The sequence below is a fragment of the Trichosurus vulpecula genome, chromosome 5, assembly GCF_011100635.1.
Source record: "Trichosurus vulpecula isolate mTriVul1 chromosome 5, mTriVul1.pri, whole genome shotgun sequence".
Taxonomy (NCBI): domain Eukaryota; kingdom Metazoa; phylum Chordata; class Mammalia; order Diprotodontia; family Phalangeridae; genus Trichosurus; species Trichosurus vulpecula.
The window spans coordinates 83,039,229-83,054,002 of NC_050577.1; the positions used below are offsets into that span (position 1 = coordinate 83,039,229).

General features: G+C 33.6%; 1 protein-coding gene across 4 annotated transcripts in view; it reads right to left on the minus strand.

Moving 5' to 3' along the window:
* Positions 1-14,774, minus strand: part of ZMYND11 (zinc finger MYND-type containing 11) — a 154,016-nt gene that overhangs the window by 38,953 nt on the left and 100,289 nt on the right. For 3 of the 4 annotated variants that reach the window (XR_005010530.1, XM_036762064.1, XM_036762065.1), the window contains one exon: positions 7,187-7,348. Coding sequence is in view for 2 of the 4 variants with exons in the window: in XM_036762064.1 (XP_036617959.1) it covers positions 7,187-7,348 (162 nt within the window). In the remaining 2 variants the exon portion in view is untranslated. Of the gene's footprint in view, positions 1-7,186; positions 7,349-12,631; positions 12,715-14,774 lie in introns of those variants that run through there. The other variant, XM_036762066.1, reaches the window with a different exon arrangement.

Consider the following 14,774-nt stretch of genomic DNA (forward strand, 5'->3'; position numbering starts at 1 on the left):
GAAAATGATTAAAAATGAACACAATATTTTAATTTCATAAATATACCATTCATGTTCTTGTTATTTTTGTTTATTTTCCTAAGAATCAAGTTTCTCACGAACACTCCATCCTTTTGTTGAGTTAAGATTTCACAGAAATGAACACAAACTGCTAGTGTGGCCACTTTAAAAAATGCTGCAGCAGTTTCTTTATGGGACACTCTTAAAGGAAGGTCCAGGTGCAGTTGGATCCCAGTAAAGATCCAGTAACCACATAATAATACACTAGGATAGTAGTCAGAGAAGTCAAAATGCTAAATGAGGTTATGCTTTTGGGATTAGGTACAGAACCAAAACTTTTAAAAAGTCTATGGAATTCAGATTTTAAATTATTAAAAATTTTCCTCTCGTTTCAATTTCTACAAAATTTTTCATCACTTCCTGTCCTGTGGTCTGTTGTTCCACTGTAGTTTATTTCTGGGCTAAGCTAATTCTTAATAATGAAAAAATACTACACTGGGACAGAATATTTCTTAGTTCTTAAAAGTATATTGGAAAAAAAAGTACATTGGGAGTAGTGATTCTTGTGTGTTCAATTGTTTAGATAAATTATTATTTAATGTAACTCAAGTTACCCCTTACATTTTAAAGGTATTTTTCACTGGTCTAATATAATAGTGATCTAATATAGTGATCTGAAGTTCTTAGATCACAGTGAAGAGTATAGCGTTGCAATTTTATAGTATTAATAAACGGTGGTAAAACCAAGCTACAATTACTTGTATGGATTTCACTTGGGCTACGTTTTACCTACGGGAACTAGTTTCAGAAGAAAAGACTTACAAATTATTGTGGGTTATACAATCCATACCCCCAAATTTTCCAAAGTGATTTAGGTAAAGTTATTTTAAAAGAACCTTAAATCCCTAATTCTGAGTCTGTATTTAAATGGAAAAATTAAGAAATTAGTTGAAATTTCCTTAAAGTTAAAAAACCAAAATTCATCCACCTAAGAGTACACATAAATATTAAGAGGATGGAAGAAAAAAGGCAGCAACCTTGCTGCCCCAAAATATTTAAACAAGTAGGTCTCAGCTAGAAAATTCAGTATACTTGTGAGCTTTATGTGCATTTAAGAAACTTATTGTTTGAGAGCTTTGCAAGACAAATTCTAAACTGCCTTCCATCTGTAACCACATAATTAAATTTTTAAAAAAAATTTTTTAATATAACCACATAATTTTAAAAGTGATGTTATCTTTTTGTTTCTAAGTGTTTACTGAGATGTTGCATGATATAAACAATCTCCTTTCCAAAATTAAAACAAGGAAAAAAAAACCAACTATTTAACATAGACTACAATAGTTTTAAGAAAATGAACAAAGATTGAATGTTACATTCCACATGAAAGTAGACATTTCCCAAATATTTGCCACATGGCTTTTTCTGTTTTAAAACAAAATGCCAATTAAGCATTCACAAACTACATTACATAGAAATTCAGGGAGTTTATAAAATGAAGGCCAAAAAAGAAATCCACAAAAGTAGATATTTTAAAGTAGAATGTCAAAAAGAGATACTTTCCCGAGTTGTGATACAATAAATTATCATAAAAACTGATTTTAAATTATTTTTAAAACAATTATTGGCATATGTATTCATATTTTTGACTTGCTCTTTTTTTTTAGGGGGGGTGTTAAAGAATCTTTTTTTTCCCCCTTGAAGGTACTGAATAATAGTCATAGACCTATTGCATACATATATAAGGTCATTCTATAATATGCATTTAAAATATTCATACACTTTTTTAACATTCATTTTTAATAAAATTTTGAATTCCAAATTTTCTCCCTCCTTTACCCCTCCCTAAAGGGTAAGCAATTTGACATAGGTTATATGGCATTATATTTTAAAACATCTGAGGGAGTTGGGTGTGCAAGACAAAGGTGCTTGGACTGAATGTATTCACACAACTGACAAATTGGGGACAAAAACTTTCCACTTCCTTTCCCCCCCACCCACTTTTTTAACCCTTGACCTTCCTCATGATTCAACTGCTCTCCCTAAAATCACCAATAATTTCTTAATTGTCAAATTGAATGGCCTTTTCTCAATCCTTATCTTTCAAGACCTCTCTGTAGCCTTTGACACTATTCATCTTGATTCTTTTCTTTAGGTTTTTGTTACTCTGCTCCCTCCAAGTTATCTTACTTGTCTGACCACTCCTCAGTCTCCTTTGCTAGATCTTTATACAGGTCATTCCCACTAACCATGGGCATCCCCTCCCCAAGACTCTGCCTTGGGCCTCCTTCTCTTCTCCCTCAGTTATGTGGTAATATCATCAGCTCCCATGGATTCAACTATTACTTATATGTAGATGATTCTTAGACATATATCCAACCCTAACCTCTCTCCTAACCTACAGTTTCACATCTCCAACTATCTCTTACATATCTTGAACTGGATGTCCTGCAATCAATACATCTAAAACTGAATTCATCATCTTTTTCCAAGCTTTCCCCTCCTCTTAATTTTCCAATTACTGTGGAGGGCACCACCATCCTTTCAGTCACTCAGGCTCACAACCTAGGTATCCTTATGGACTCCTTACTCTCTCAAGTCCCCCACAGCCATTCCCCACCCCTGCCCTTAATCAATTGGTAAGAGTTGCCCTTTCTACCTCACTTTTGTTGTCATTCAGTTGTGTCCAACTCTTTGTGACCTCATTTGGGGTTTTCTTGGCAGAGATAAGTGGAGTGGATTGTCATTTCCTTGCCCTGCTCATTTCACAGATAATGAAACTGAGGCAAATAGGGTTAAGTGACTTGTCCAGGGCCATACGGTAAGTGTCTATGGCCAGATTTGAACCCAGAAAGATGAGTCTTCCTGATTCCAGGCCCAGCACTCTATGTTCTATGGTGCTACCCAGCTGCCCTTCTACTTTGTAGCATCTCTTGTATATGCTATCTATTCTCCTCCAATACTGCAACCACCCTGGTAGAAATCCTCATGACTAGTCTATTACTATAACCTTCTGGTTGCTCTGTTTGCCTCAGGTCTCTCTCCACTCCAGTACAACCTTCACTTAGCTGATGAATTTAACTCTGACCATGTCACCAGCCCTCTTTCCTGCCCTGCCCTAAACTCATACACTAGACTTCAGTTGTTCTCTATTATCTCCCGGGCAAACATAGTCTTCTATTTGGCTTTTAGAACTGTCCTTCATGCCTCTAATTCCATTACTCCTCATATCCGCTTCCTGGCTTGCTTCAAATCCCAGCTAAAATCTCACTTTCTACAAGAATCCTTTTCCCTTTTAAGACAGAGAAGGGAGCTAGTACCTTTCCTCTGTGATCATCTTCAAATTATCCTGTATATATCTTGTTCGTATATAGTTGTTGCATGCTGTCTCCTCCATTAGACTGCGAATTTGTTGAGAGCAAGGACTGGTTATTGTCTTTCTTTGTATCTCCAGCACTTAATATAGTGCCTAGCATCTAGTAAGCATTTAATAAGTGTTTGTTGACTGACTGGGTGATCTTATCAACATTGTAAGGCCAATTTTTACATGCAAATGAACTGTTGTTACATGATCTCTTCAAGATAAATTGCTGTTACATGGTTTCTTTAAAATATTTATCAAGCATACTTTACTTTCAGCATGTTCACATTTCAGTGTTAATTACTATTTTCCTTAAGCAAAATGTTTTTTTTTCTGCATTAAACATTCAAAAGTACCTCACCACAAAAGCTAATTCATCTTCACTGAAAAAACTCCAAGGTTTCACTTTACACCCTGCCAATTTGACCAAAAATGTCAAAAGTCAATGTTGCAAAGGTTGTGAAATGATAGACATACTAAAACATTGCTGGTACATTGTTGGTGGAGTCATGAAATGGTACAATCATTTTGGAAAGTAATTCAGAATTATGCAAATAAAGTGACTACAATGTCCATACCTTTTGAATCAAAGAGTCCATTACTGGGCTTATATACCAAGATATCCATGAATAAGGAAGGTCGTCATATACCCCAAAATATTTACAGCAGCTCTTTTTTTTGTGATAGCAAAGGACTAGAAACAAGGGTGCCCACTGAATGGATAATGGCTAAACAAACTGCGGTACATGAATGTAATGAAATATTACTGTGCTGTAAGAAATGAGTGTGATGAATATAGAGAAGCACAAAAAGATCTCTATGAACTGATGCAAAGTGAAGTAAGCAGAGGCAAGAGGAAATAAACCCAGAACTACAACAATGTAAATGGAAAGAACCACAGGCTAAAAAATCAAAAGTAAACATAACAAAATTATAAAGATCAAGTGGGACTCAAAGGAAGAGATATGAGAGGACACTTCCAACTCACTCCTTTCTGAAGGTGGAAAATCCACAGATATTACACAATGAACACATTTTCAGAGTTTTTCAGTATATTAATCAGTTGTGCTGATTTCCCCCCTCTTTTTCTTTCTTTGGTCTTTAAAAAAGTGATTTGTTATAAAGGATAGCTCTCTGATTGGAAGGGGAAATATACAGGGGTTAACTATGATAATACATAAAACAGAAGACATCAATAAAAACTTATTTTTTTAAAAAAAGGAAATAATTTCCTTCATCGGTCCAATAGAAGGAAGCAATGTTTAAATAAGTTTTTATGTGCATGTTATGTATGTATGTATAAAATAATTCTTCATAGAAAAATAAAAATTTGTGTGGATATTTCCATTTTATAATGTCAATATTCCCCTGCTGCCCCGAAGAAAAAATGTTTCTCTGTCAAAAAATGTAATACATGGATTACAAAAGAAACATTTAGCTCAAAGTTTTTGTTGTTAATTATAGAACTTCAGTATATAAGATACTAAAAAGCTTCTAAGCTGTAAAAAGAGATAAGAAAAGGTAGAAGAGAAAGAACATGGAACTTTCACAAAATCTCAGGTTTAGAAGAGACCTCAGATATCATTCAGCCAAATCTGTATCTGAACAGGAATTCTCTCTATAATACAATCCTAATATGTCATCCAATTAACTAGCTATCTTTATGCCATTTAACAAGATCTATATGAGACAGTGGATGAACTATGTAGTAAAAACAATTATTCAAGTCACAAAAAGACTAGTTAGCATTTACAGGGAACTGAATGAAAAAATTTAGTAACTAATTTTCATGGAAGTTATTAACAAATGTCTTCAGAAATAACTGAGTATACAGGAAGGAGGGGGGATATGGACAGATGGACACAGTAGCATGGTAGAGAAAAAAGTAGTCAAAGGACTTGGTTTGAATCTGTTCTGTGCTATTTATCATTTGTGTAGCCTCATCACTTAACTTGTTACAGCTTCAGTTCCCCATCGGTAGGACAAGGCCTCTAAGGTCTCCTTCCAGCTCTAAAGCTATGATCCTATGCAACTGCTTGACCTCTTGGGTCTCAGTTTCCTCATATGTAAGTTAAAAATGTTGGATCTGATGACCCTCAAATTCTCTTTCAGCTCTAAATAATTGTTAATATGGGATATGAAGCATCTTGAATGGAATTTTAAAAACTCAAGAATTAAAAGCTTTGTAATTCACTATATTTTATTGAAAATTATTTGCCACTAAAAATTAGTCAAAAATAATGTTGTACATTAAAAACATTAACTCATTTACACAGGGCTTTATGGTTTATAAAAAAGCATCTTTGTCTTAACAATCCCATACAGGTAGGGAGTGAAAGATTATTTAGAATGTAAAGACATGGAAATTGAAGCTTAGGAGTGAGGTGACTTGCATGAGTTAGAACCGGAGCTGGAATTCAGGTTCTTTTGATTCTAAGCTTAGGGCTCTTTGCACTATCTTTTGGATTTTCAGTTTTCTTTGCTAATTTCTTTGCAACTTTGACTATTGACACCCTTGCCTGACTTCCCCTAATTTGACTCTCTTAGGAACTTTCTTTCCTGTTTATACCAGAATGATAGCCCGAAGAGAATGATATATGAAGTATAACCAAATGTATGAAAGTGAACATGCTTTAATGCTGGTACTGTTTAATTCATATGAATATAGATACCATTGGTTGAAACAGTTATTTTGTTGGAAAGACATATTCACAATAACAGGGATAGAGCAAGAAGGGACTTCAGAGGTCATCTAATATATCCCCCTCCAAAAAAAACTCAGGGCCAGGGAGATTAAGTAACCTGAGCATATATACATATATATGGACTTAGGCTACTTAAATGATGGCATTTGAATAATTCTGTAAGTATAAATCCTTGTTAATATTTATTTTCCACATGACTTACTTTGTTATACTATTTAAACTGCACGGCAATGTCAATAAGATAACGTAGTGGCAATAAAATTGTGATTCAAAGATGGTAAAGAAGAGTAGAGCATATGTTCCAGATTTGGCCTACAATTCTTTCAGAAAGTCTTTGTGATTTCAAAGGTAGGAAATACTAAAAGAATAAACAAACATATAGAGTTACCTAGTAGAGTCAATAAAATATATGGAAATGCTACACAAGCAATTTGGGTAATCTACAAGCTGCTAAATGTTTTAGTATACTAAGTAACCATGAATAGTTCAGGTATCAGGCAAAAACATTCTTTAAATATTAAATTTAAACATATAGCTATCATATATCACCCTTATACCCTTATTTTTACTCACCTGTTAAAAAAAGCCCTCCAATCCTTAACATCAATTGTTCCTGTCCTGCTAACCCCCTCAAGATAGAACATAAGAAAATAAGCTAATTCAAGAACTAACAAAAATAAATAGATGTTGATAAAAAAGGGAAGAATGAAAACTTTAAAATAAAGCATTTTACTTTTGGGAATGTGTCTTAGTAGTATGTTTTCCTAGATGGCACAGATTTTGAAGTTCAGAATCACATACTTATGGAATGGAATTTGGGAGGACACAATACTGCTTGGGCCCTATCCATTCCTTGAATTGCGATAAATGGCAAGCATATTTAGAGTAAGAGAAGGCAGTGTACAATCTAAGGTGATCGAAAGTCCTCATTGGCAATACCCTAGAATAATTTCAGTATTCAGAAATGTCCACATTTATAATCTTTGCATTTATCAGCATTTTAATAGGCAACATATTATTATTTTATTCATTAACCTAGCCAGACCATCTGGGTCACTTTAATGTAACTATCAATGAAACCAACCTTTTAAATAGCACATTAAAGCTCAGGGGTACTTACCCTGCAAACTGGACATTGCCAGTGGCTACTGCTGTCTCTAAGCCTGAACTCATCAGATAAACACTTGGAATGATAAACACGAAAACACAGGTCACATATCAATACCTCTCCAGGCAAATGGCATTCAAAACAATACCAGTCATGATTTTCTGTTTCCCAGTCCTACAAAAAATAAAAACAAAAACAAAACTTGGTGTAATATTTTATTGATATCTTCAACAATACAGAATAAAATTAAACATTTGAAGTCCTTCAGTAAAATAATTTAAACATCTGAATATTTACTATATTTGATTTGTATTAATTTTTTAAAAGATCTAGAATCTTAAAGGACTTCAATAACTTTTAAAAATGCTGCCCTAACCACTATCAATGAAGATGAAATTTCAAAACCAATCCAAATATAACTTATATCCAAAGCTACAAAATTATCTACCACCCATCTTTTATGTAAGTAACAATCAATTTGTTAATTAATTTATTAAATTATAAATTAATTTATCAACACTTAATTTGATGAATTAAATAAATACATCTCAAAAATTAATTAATTGATCAGCTAATTAATTAATTAATGATGTTCTAAACCATCTTCCATTCAACAAACGAAGTGATCTTCCTACACAGTGCTGGTCTAACCATGTCATCCCGCCTACTCAATAAACGCCAATGGCTCCCTATCACCTCCAACATCAAATAAAAAATTGTCTGGCATTCAAAACTTTTCACAATGCACATTCCCCCTAGTCCCCAGTCTTTTCAGTCTTCTTACATCTTTCACTAAACCACATACTCTTTAATCCAGTGACACTGGCCTCCTTGCTGTACCTTGAATGAGACACTCCTATCTGTTGGTTTAGGATATTTTCTCTGGTTGTCTCTCATGCCTGAATGCTTCCCTTCTTGATCTCCCTTTCCTGCATTCCCTGATTTCCTTCAAGCCTCAACTAAAATCCCTCTACAAGAAGCCATTCCCAATTCCTCCTAATTTTAGTACCTTCTTATTTTCTATTTGTCCCACACATAGCTTGTTTGTAGATATTTATTTGTCGATGTTTTCCTTCAAGGTCCTTGAAGACAGGGGATTTCTTTTACTTTAATTTGTACCCCAGGATTTAGCAGAGTTCCTAGTGCACAGTAGGTGCTTAATAAATGCTTTTTGACTAAATCATCAGAGGCTTTGTTTTAATGAACAAACTATTAAATTTAAGCATCTAGAACACTGTGAGCCCCAAGAGATGATAATCAGTGATAAATTAGGATATTCCCGATTTTCTTTCATGATATTGGAATTATTTATTTAAATAACTACCAAACTAATTTAAATAACTACCATTAACTAGCATATACACCTTTGATTATGTCATCAAGTTCTGAATCTGAAGGAATACAGCTAAAAAACTAAAACTAAAAGTTTGCCAAAATGCATGTTAAAATGTAGCAATTTTTAGGGCTGCGTCTTACTATTGATTTTCTTGGATGTAAATAAATATAATTGTTAGCACACAGATATTCTCTGCATTTTCTTTGCATCCAGCCTTTTCTCTTTTTGTAAATATTGTTTCAAGTGTTTAATAAAAATGACCTATATAAAAGAGTGATGAAGTAATTTGCAATCTTGTTTTGTAGAGCTAAACTCCCCACCCCAACTCCATTAACTGTTTTACCATGATTAGCACTACCCCTTCTAGAAAGAGAAGATTTGATAAATTTCTATAAACCAAGTCTCTGATAAGATAGCCAGCATCTAAGCTAAAGAATGTAATTCAAAAGCTTAACAAACTCTTAAACATTTCTGAGCTGCTAATATTATGACTTTACTTACGTTTAGTAACATAACTAAAAGGTAGCATGAATAGTATTATTCATTTAGCTGGTAAGGAGATTTGCACCTTACGTCAAATAAAAGGAATCAAGGGATAATCTGGCTTAGTAGTTATAACATGAATAACTGGATGGCACAAACTAACATTCTCTTAAGAATTCCTCCATTGATAATTTATTGACAGTCTTCATCTCATTTTCCTTGAAACTATATGGTATACAAATAACCTTTTCAGATATGTAATGTTGTTTTTAGTAAACTCTCTTGCTGGTTTCCATTCCACATTAACAATCTAAGTTTCTGTGCAGATGTTTTGCTAAATTTTAACTTAATTTTTTTAATTTGAAAAAGATCATCAGAATATTTTATTTACAGTGGTTTGGAGATACCTTATATGATTTTGGTATCACGTATCTGGCTTAGTATAAGCAACAGAGCATTGCAATCTCACATCACTTACACATTTTTCAATTTTTTTAACCATGAAGTGATTTTCATAAAACAGTCAAAATAGCAGTCAATAGAACTCAGGCCATTTAATGGAAGAAAGCAAGAGAAAAAAAAAAGTCTTCCCCCAAAAGAAATAGCAGATGTTGTTTCTATCATAGAATATGGTTAGTTTTAGATCAAATTTTTCATAATACAAAATTAAATTAGTGTTATAATCAAGATATACTAAAATCGGATAGCTCAAAATTGGGCAAATATACAGAAATTTGTCTATTTCATGTATCTTTTACTTTGTTGCCAAAGTGATTTGCTTTTCAAGCACAGGACTGATCAGGTTGCTTTTCAATAAAATCTAAGAGTCTTCTATTACCTCTAGGGCCAAATATAAACTTCTGAGCATACTGATCTACTGGTCTGGCCCTATTCAGCACATTTCCCTCTCTGGTCTAGCTTGCTGTTCCTCTGGTCTTTGTACTGGCTATCCTCTTTGCCTAGCACGCATCACCCCCTCACCTCTTCAACCTAGAATGCCTCTGAAGTCTTTCCTGACATACAATGCATTTACTTTGTACAAATTCTGTATCTACTTCTATTTTATATGTTGATCTCTCAAATAGTCTGGAAGCTCCTTTAGAGCAAGGGCTGTTTGACTTTTTGCCTTTGTATGCCCAGCACCTAGTACAATATCTGGCACATAATAGGTTCTTTAGGAATGGCTGTTGATTGATGAATAGAGATTACTTCATGTCAGGGTCTAACTGCCTCCTGACAAAATTTGTATGGTCTAAAGACTATTTTCAATCTCAACATGGCAATTGAAAATACACACTCTAGCTTTTCCAAAAGGGTTGATTCTTCATATAAAAAACATAAATTCTACTAAATACCAGAAGAAATGAATATATGTAATCTAAGTAGAGATGCTTATAATATATCTTATAGAAGAAAAGACTTAAGTAACAAATCTGGATACAAATATTCAGGCCTAAAATTAAACGCATGTAAGCATAGTTTAGTTGTACTTTCAGTATCTTCCACCAGATGTCATCAGCTACTCCATAACTTGGTCAAAAGTAACCCAGAAAAGCAAAGCGTAGGGTAACTTGCTTCCACTTGTAAAAGAGCAGACAGGAATACTGTCCTTCAAAACTGGAAGCCAGGTGATAATAGTAGGTTTTAAGAAATTACTCTAGATCTAGGGATCTAAACTATCCTAATAGAAGACAGAAATGTATAAGAGAAATAAAAAAATTCAGGACACACCCCAGAGTGCCAAAGGAGGTCACTTGTTTTGGACTGTTGTCCTGAAGAAACATTTCCTAATATAGTACTTTTAAGACATAGACAAAAAAATTTCTTACCTACATCCTACAATTCTGCATGGCATCGCAATATACACAGAGTTACAAAGGAATTCATACATGAAAAATGTACCGAAACACAATATTGATATACAGGGTGTTCCTAAAATCTGTACACATAGGCAAAAATGCATAGTTTCAAGAAATGAAATGACTGAAATTTTCAAAAACATTTTATTTAATTGGAAAATTAACAAATAACATCTTCAACTTCAAATAATATCATATGATTTCATATTCATATTCCAAGAGTGAATGTGCTAAAATTGATGGCAATGTGGAGTTATTGAGTTATTGTATCAAGTTCACATGAATCTTGCAAAGCGTATCAACCTTTGCATCACAAATGATGGAAATCATACTGAAGATGTTATTTGTTAATATTCCAATTAAATAAAATGTTGTTGAAAATTTCAATCATTTCATTTCTTGAAACCATGCATTTTTGCCTGTGTCCAGACTTTAGGAACACCCGGTATAATTTCTACTACAATTTAAGCAAGTTACTTCATATTTTTATGTTTTCCCAAATTTTAAACTATAATTCATGAATAAATAGTATGCAAACAAATATCTACAGTGGTTTAAAAAGGATTAAACTATAACACAAAAATTTAAGATCTTCTTCTTAGTGCATAGTGAATGCTTTAGTGATATCAGAAAAAAAATCATGTTGACCAATATATTTATTTTCATTGTAAAAGTGAATGTATTAAAAAGAATAAAAAACTTCAATGAAAAGAAAAATGAATCTTAAAGTCTAAAATTTACTCTAAATACTATTAAATACAAATGGGGTTGATATAATGTGAAAGTGAACTCAGCACGTCAACAAAAGTTTCTAATTTATAAGGATTAAAAATTTCCATAATTCAGCAGTAGTCTAGATACCTGAATCTGTTAGTGTGACATGAATCTACTACTTACCCACGATGACCAAAGGACTGATTACCAATTTGTAAAACCATATATCCTGTTGATAGTAATCCTTTCCATCTCACTGACATATTTAAGGTCAGGCACTGTTAGCTCCATTTTACAGATAAGGAAACTGAAGGATAATGAAATTAAATTACTTGTCCAGAGTGACAAGGCAAATTAGTAGATAAGCCAAGACTAGAATCCCAGGTCTCCTAAGTTTCATGCGCTTTCCACTTAGCCAATTGTTTTAGAGTAAAAAGGAGGTTTCAACTTTATTCAGCTTTCCTTAATAAATACATACACATATAAATACATGTATGTATAAAATATATAGATGATATTATTAAATACTGTGCTGAATACATTATTTTTCTTTTCTTTGGTGGAGTGTGGGTGAGTGGGTAGGGCTCTGTGATTGTATCAGTAGATGAAACTCCTAGGGTACAATCTATGAAGATATATGACTTTTTTCTAATTTATAGGATTTGCCGAAAGAGTTGCCTAAAGAGGTGAGTGGTTAAGTGTGTAATCTAAGGTCACGGTAAATATGTGAGAAGCAGGACATGAATCCAGGCCTTCCTGTTTCCAAACCTGGTCTTCTATCTACTGTCATACTACCTTCCCAGTATTTTTCATTCATAGCTACAACATAAAATTAGATCTCTATAATTTACTGTTTGTTTTTCACTTTTGTAGTAGTATATTCAATTTCTCATGAAAGTACATGAATCTGATGAAAAAATATTTCTAATTATGCTATCAGAGTAACACAGAATTTAGAAAGAGACAGATAATCTGGAGCAAAAGAATAAAGGATTAATTTCACCATTTCATTTAAAAAGTAGCTATATATGTTTGGGTGTTAAAATAGTATGAAATTCTGCTTACCAGGCAATACAAACAGGATTGAGTGGAAAGAAAGTATTCAAACTGAAGTAGAAGAACTTAACAGCCAAGACCTGAGTTCAAGTTTCCAGTTTCTCTTGAATCATAAGCAGCAAAACAAATTGGTGGAAGCATTCCAACAGAAAATGTAAGCTACATTCCCTGTATTGTATTATTTTTGTAGTGACATCAACTATGAAAGAAGAAACAAGAGACCCTGAGTTCAGGTTTGGCAGGTAAGTAAATGGGGAAATGATGTATAGCAATGCTCAATTTACACTTTGATCAGTTTCAAAATTAACATTCAAAATGAATTTTCTGTTTTCTGATTTTTACTTTCCCTAATAATAGATCTGCAAAACTGTAGGCTATACTCTGGACTGTAACAATACAGTGGTCATCAGACAGATGACATTAACTATACTGATTCCCAGATCCAGTCAGTTAAAACATGTTATAAGAGTAAGTGGTCAAATTCAAAACTGGGTTATCTTATATATCACCTTACACAACAATATAAGGAAATCTCACTGCCCATGGATTGCAAAAATTTAATATCTGCATTTTGAACTCAAAGAGATGAGGCTATTTTTTTAATAACAGAAATAGCTCCTTGAAAGAAAACCCTTAATTCAAACCCTGCTGATGATGGAAAATTCTGCCTAAGGAATAATCTCATTAATTGAATGGCTGATGTGGCAACACTTTATGAGATGGGAAGCAACAGGGTTTTAAGAAATAACAGTAATATTAGCTAGAATTTATAAAGTAGTACTTTAAGGTTTGCAAAATACTTTATAGATATCTCATTTTATCCTCACATTAACAACCCTGAAAGGTAGGTGCTATTATTATCTTCATTTTATGGAAAAGTAAATTGCAGCAGGCAGAGGTTAAATGACTTGTCCAAGGGTCACAAAGGTAGTAAGAATCTGAGGCCAGATTTGAACTCAATTTCTTGACTCCAGGTCTAATACTCTATCCACCATAGGTTCCCTTCTTCTGTTTGGAGGAAAAACTTCTAGCTGCTGATGGCTATGTGATACACCAGAATGTCCCTACTCTGCAAAGCCTATGAGATAAATTGTAGCATAACTCTTCTCTCAAATTTTCTAAAAGAAAAAAAAAAAGCAGGCTGTTATGGTAAGTGAAAGTGTATTGTGAACTCTCAAACTCTCAACACTGATACAACATAGGAAGAGGTAACAAATCAGAAGAAGCTATCAAGGACATGATTATTGCTGACTAAATGACAAAAACATATAATGGCCAAATCCCTTGTGTGTGTCTAACTTAGGTAATGGGGTAGCATGGCTGGTGTATATTACTCGTTTTGGAACCACAACAGAGCACAGAGAAGGAAGTATCTCTCAAGACACAGAAGGAAACACCTAGGGAAAAACAAACTCCGTGGTTGTGCTGCTCTGTTGTGACCGAAAGTCCAATCTATATTTGTTCCCTTTTGTCTATAAAGTTCTATTTAAGTAGTATCATGAAGGCTAGTTTCAAGCTCTACTAGTAGAGAGCCTCAATTATCCCTACTTTTATGTTCTGGCTACAGATAGCTCCAGCATGGAAGAGAGGGCAATGCTAGAGCAACAGCCGTACTCAAGGCTATTGTTTATAGCTGCTCACTTACCACAGAGCTCTGCAGCACTGCCTTGTTTTCCTACTAAAGCATCCAATGAAGAAAAATGATACTTTATTCGAAATTCCTAACTCTAACTCTTTACCAATATAATGATTTAAAAAGTGATATCTGACTTTCAGTTTTCCTTAAAATTTTTCTTACCCTTAGAAAAGATAATGTCAATGCTATACCAGCCCAGAAATTATTCATCATAGCAAACCTGCCCCTATAAGAAAGAGTTGGTGCACATAGGATCAGCATTTTAAAAAAAATAACCAGGTATTTACAAAAAGCCTTAAGGTTTCAAAGTATTATACATAAATTATCTCGTCAAAACCATCTTGCAAGATATTATAGGCATTATAATCCCCATTTTATAGATGGGGAAACTGAGGCTAAAAGAAATTAAGTAACCAGCTCATGGTCATACAGTTCATAAGTATCAGAGATAGGATGCAAAGCTAGGTCCTCCACTCTACTATGTCATGCAGTTAAAAAAAGAAACAACAAAACTAA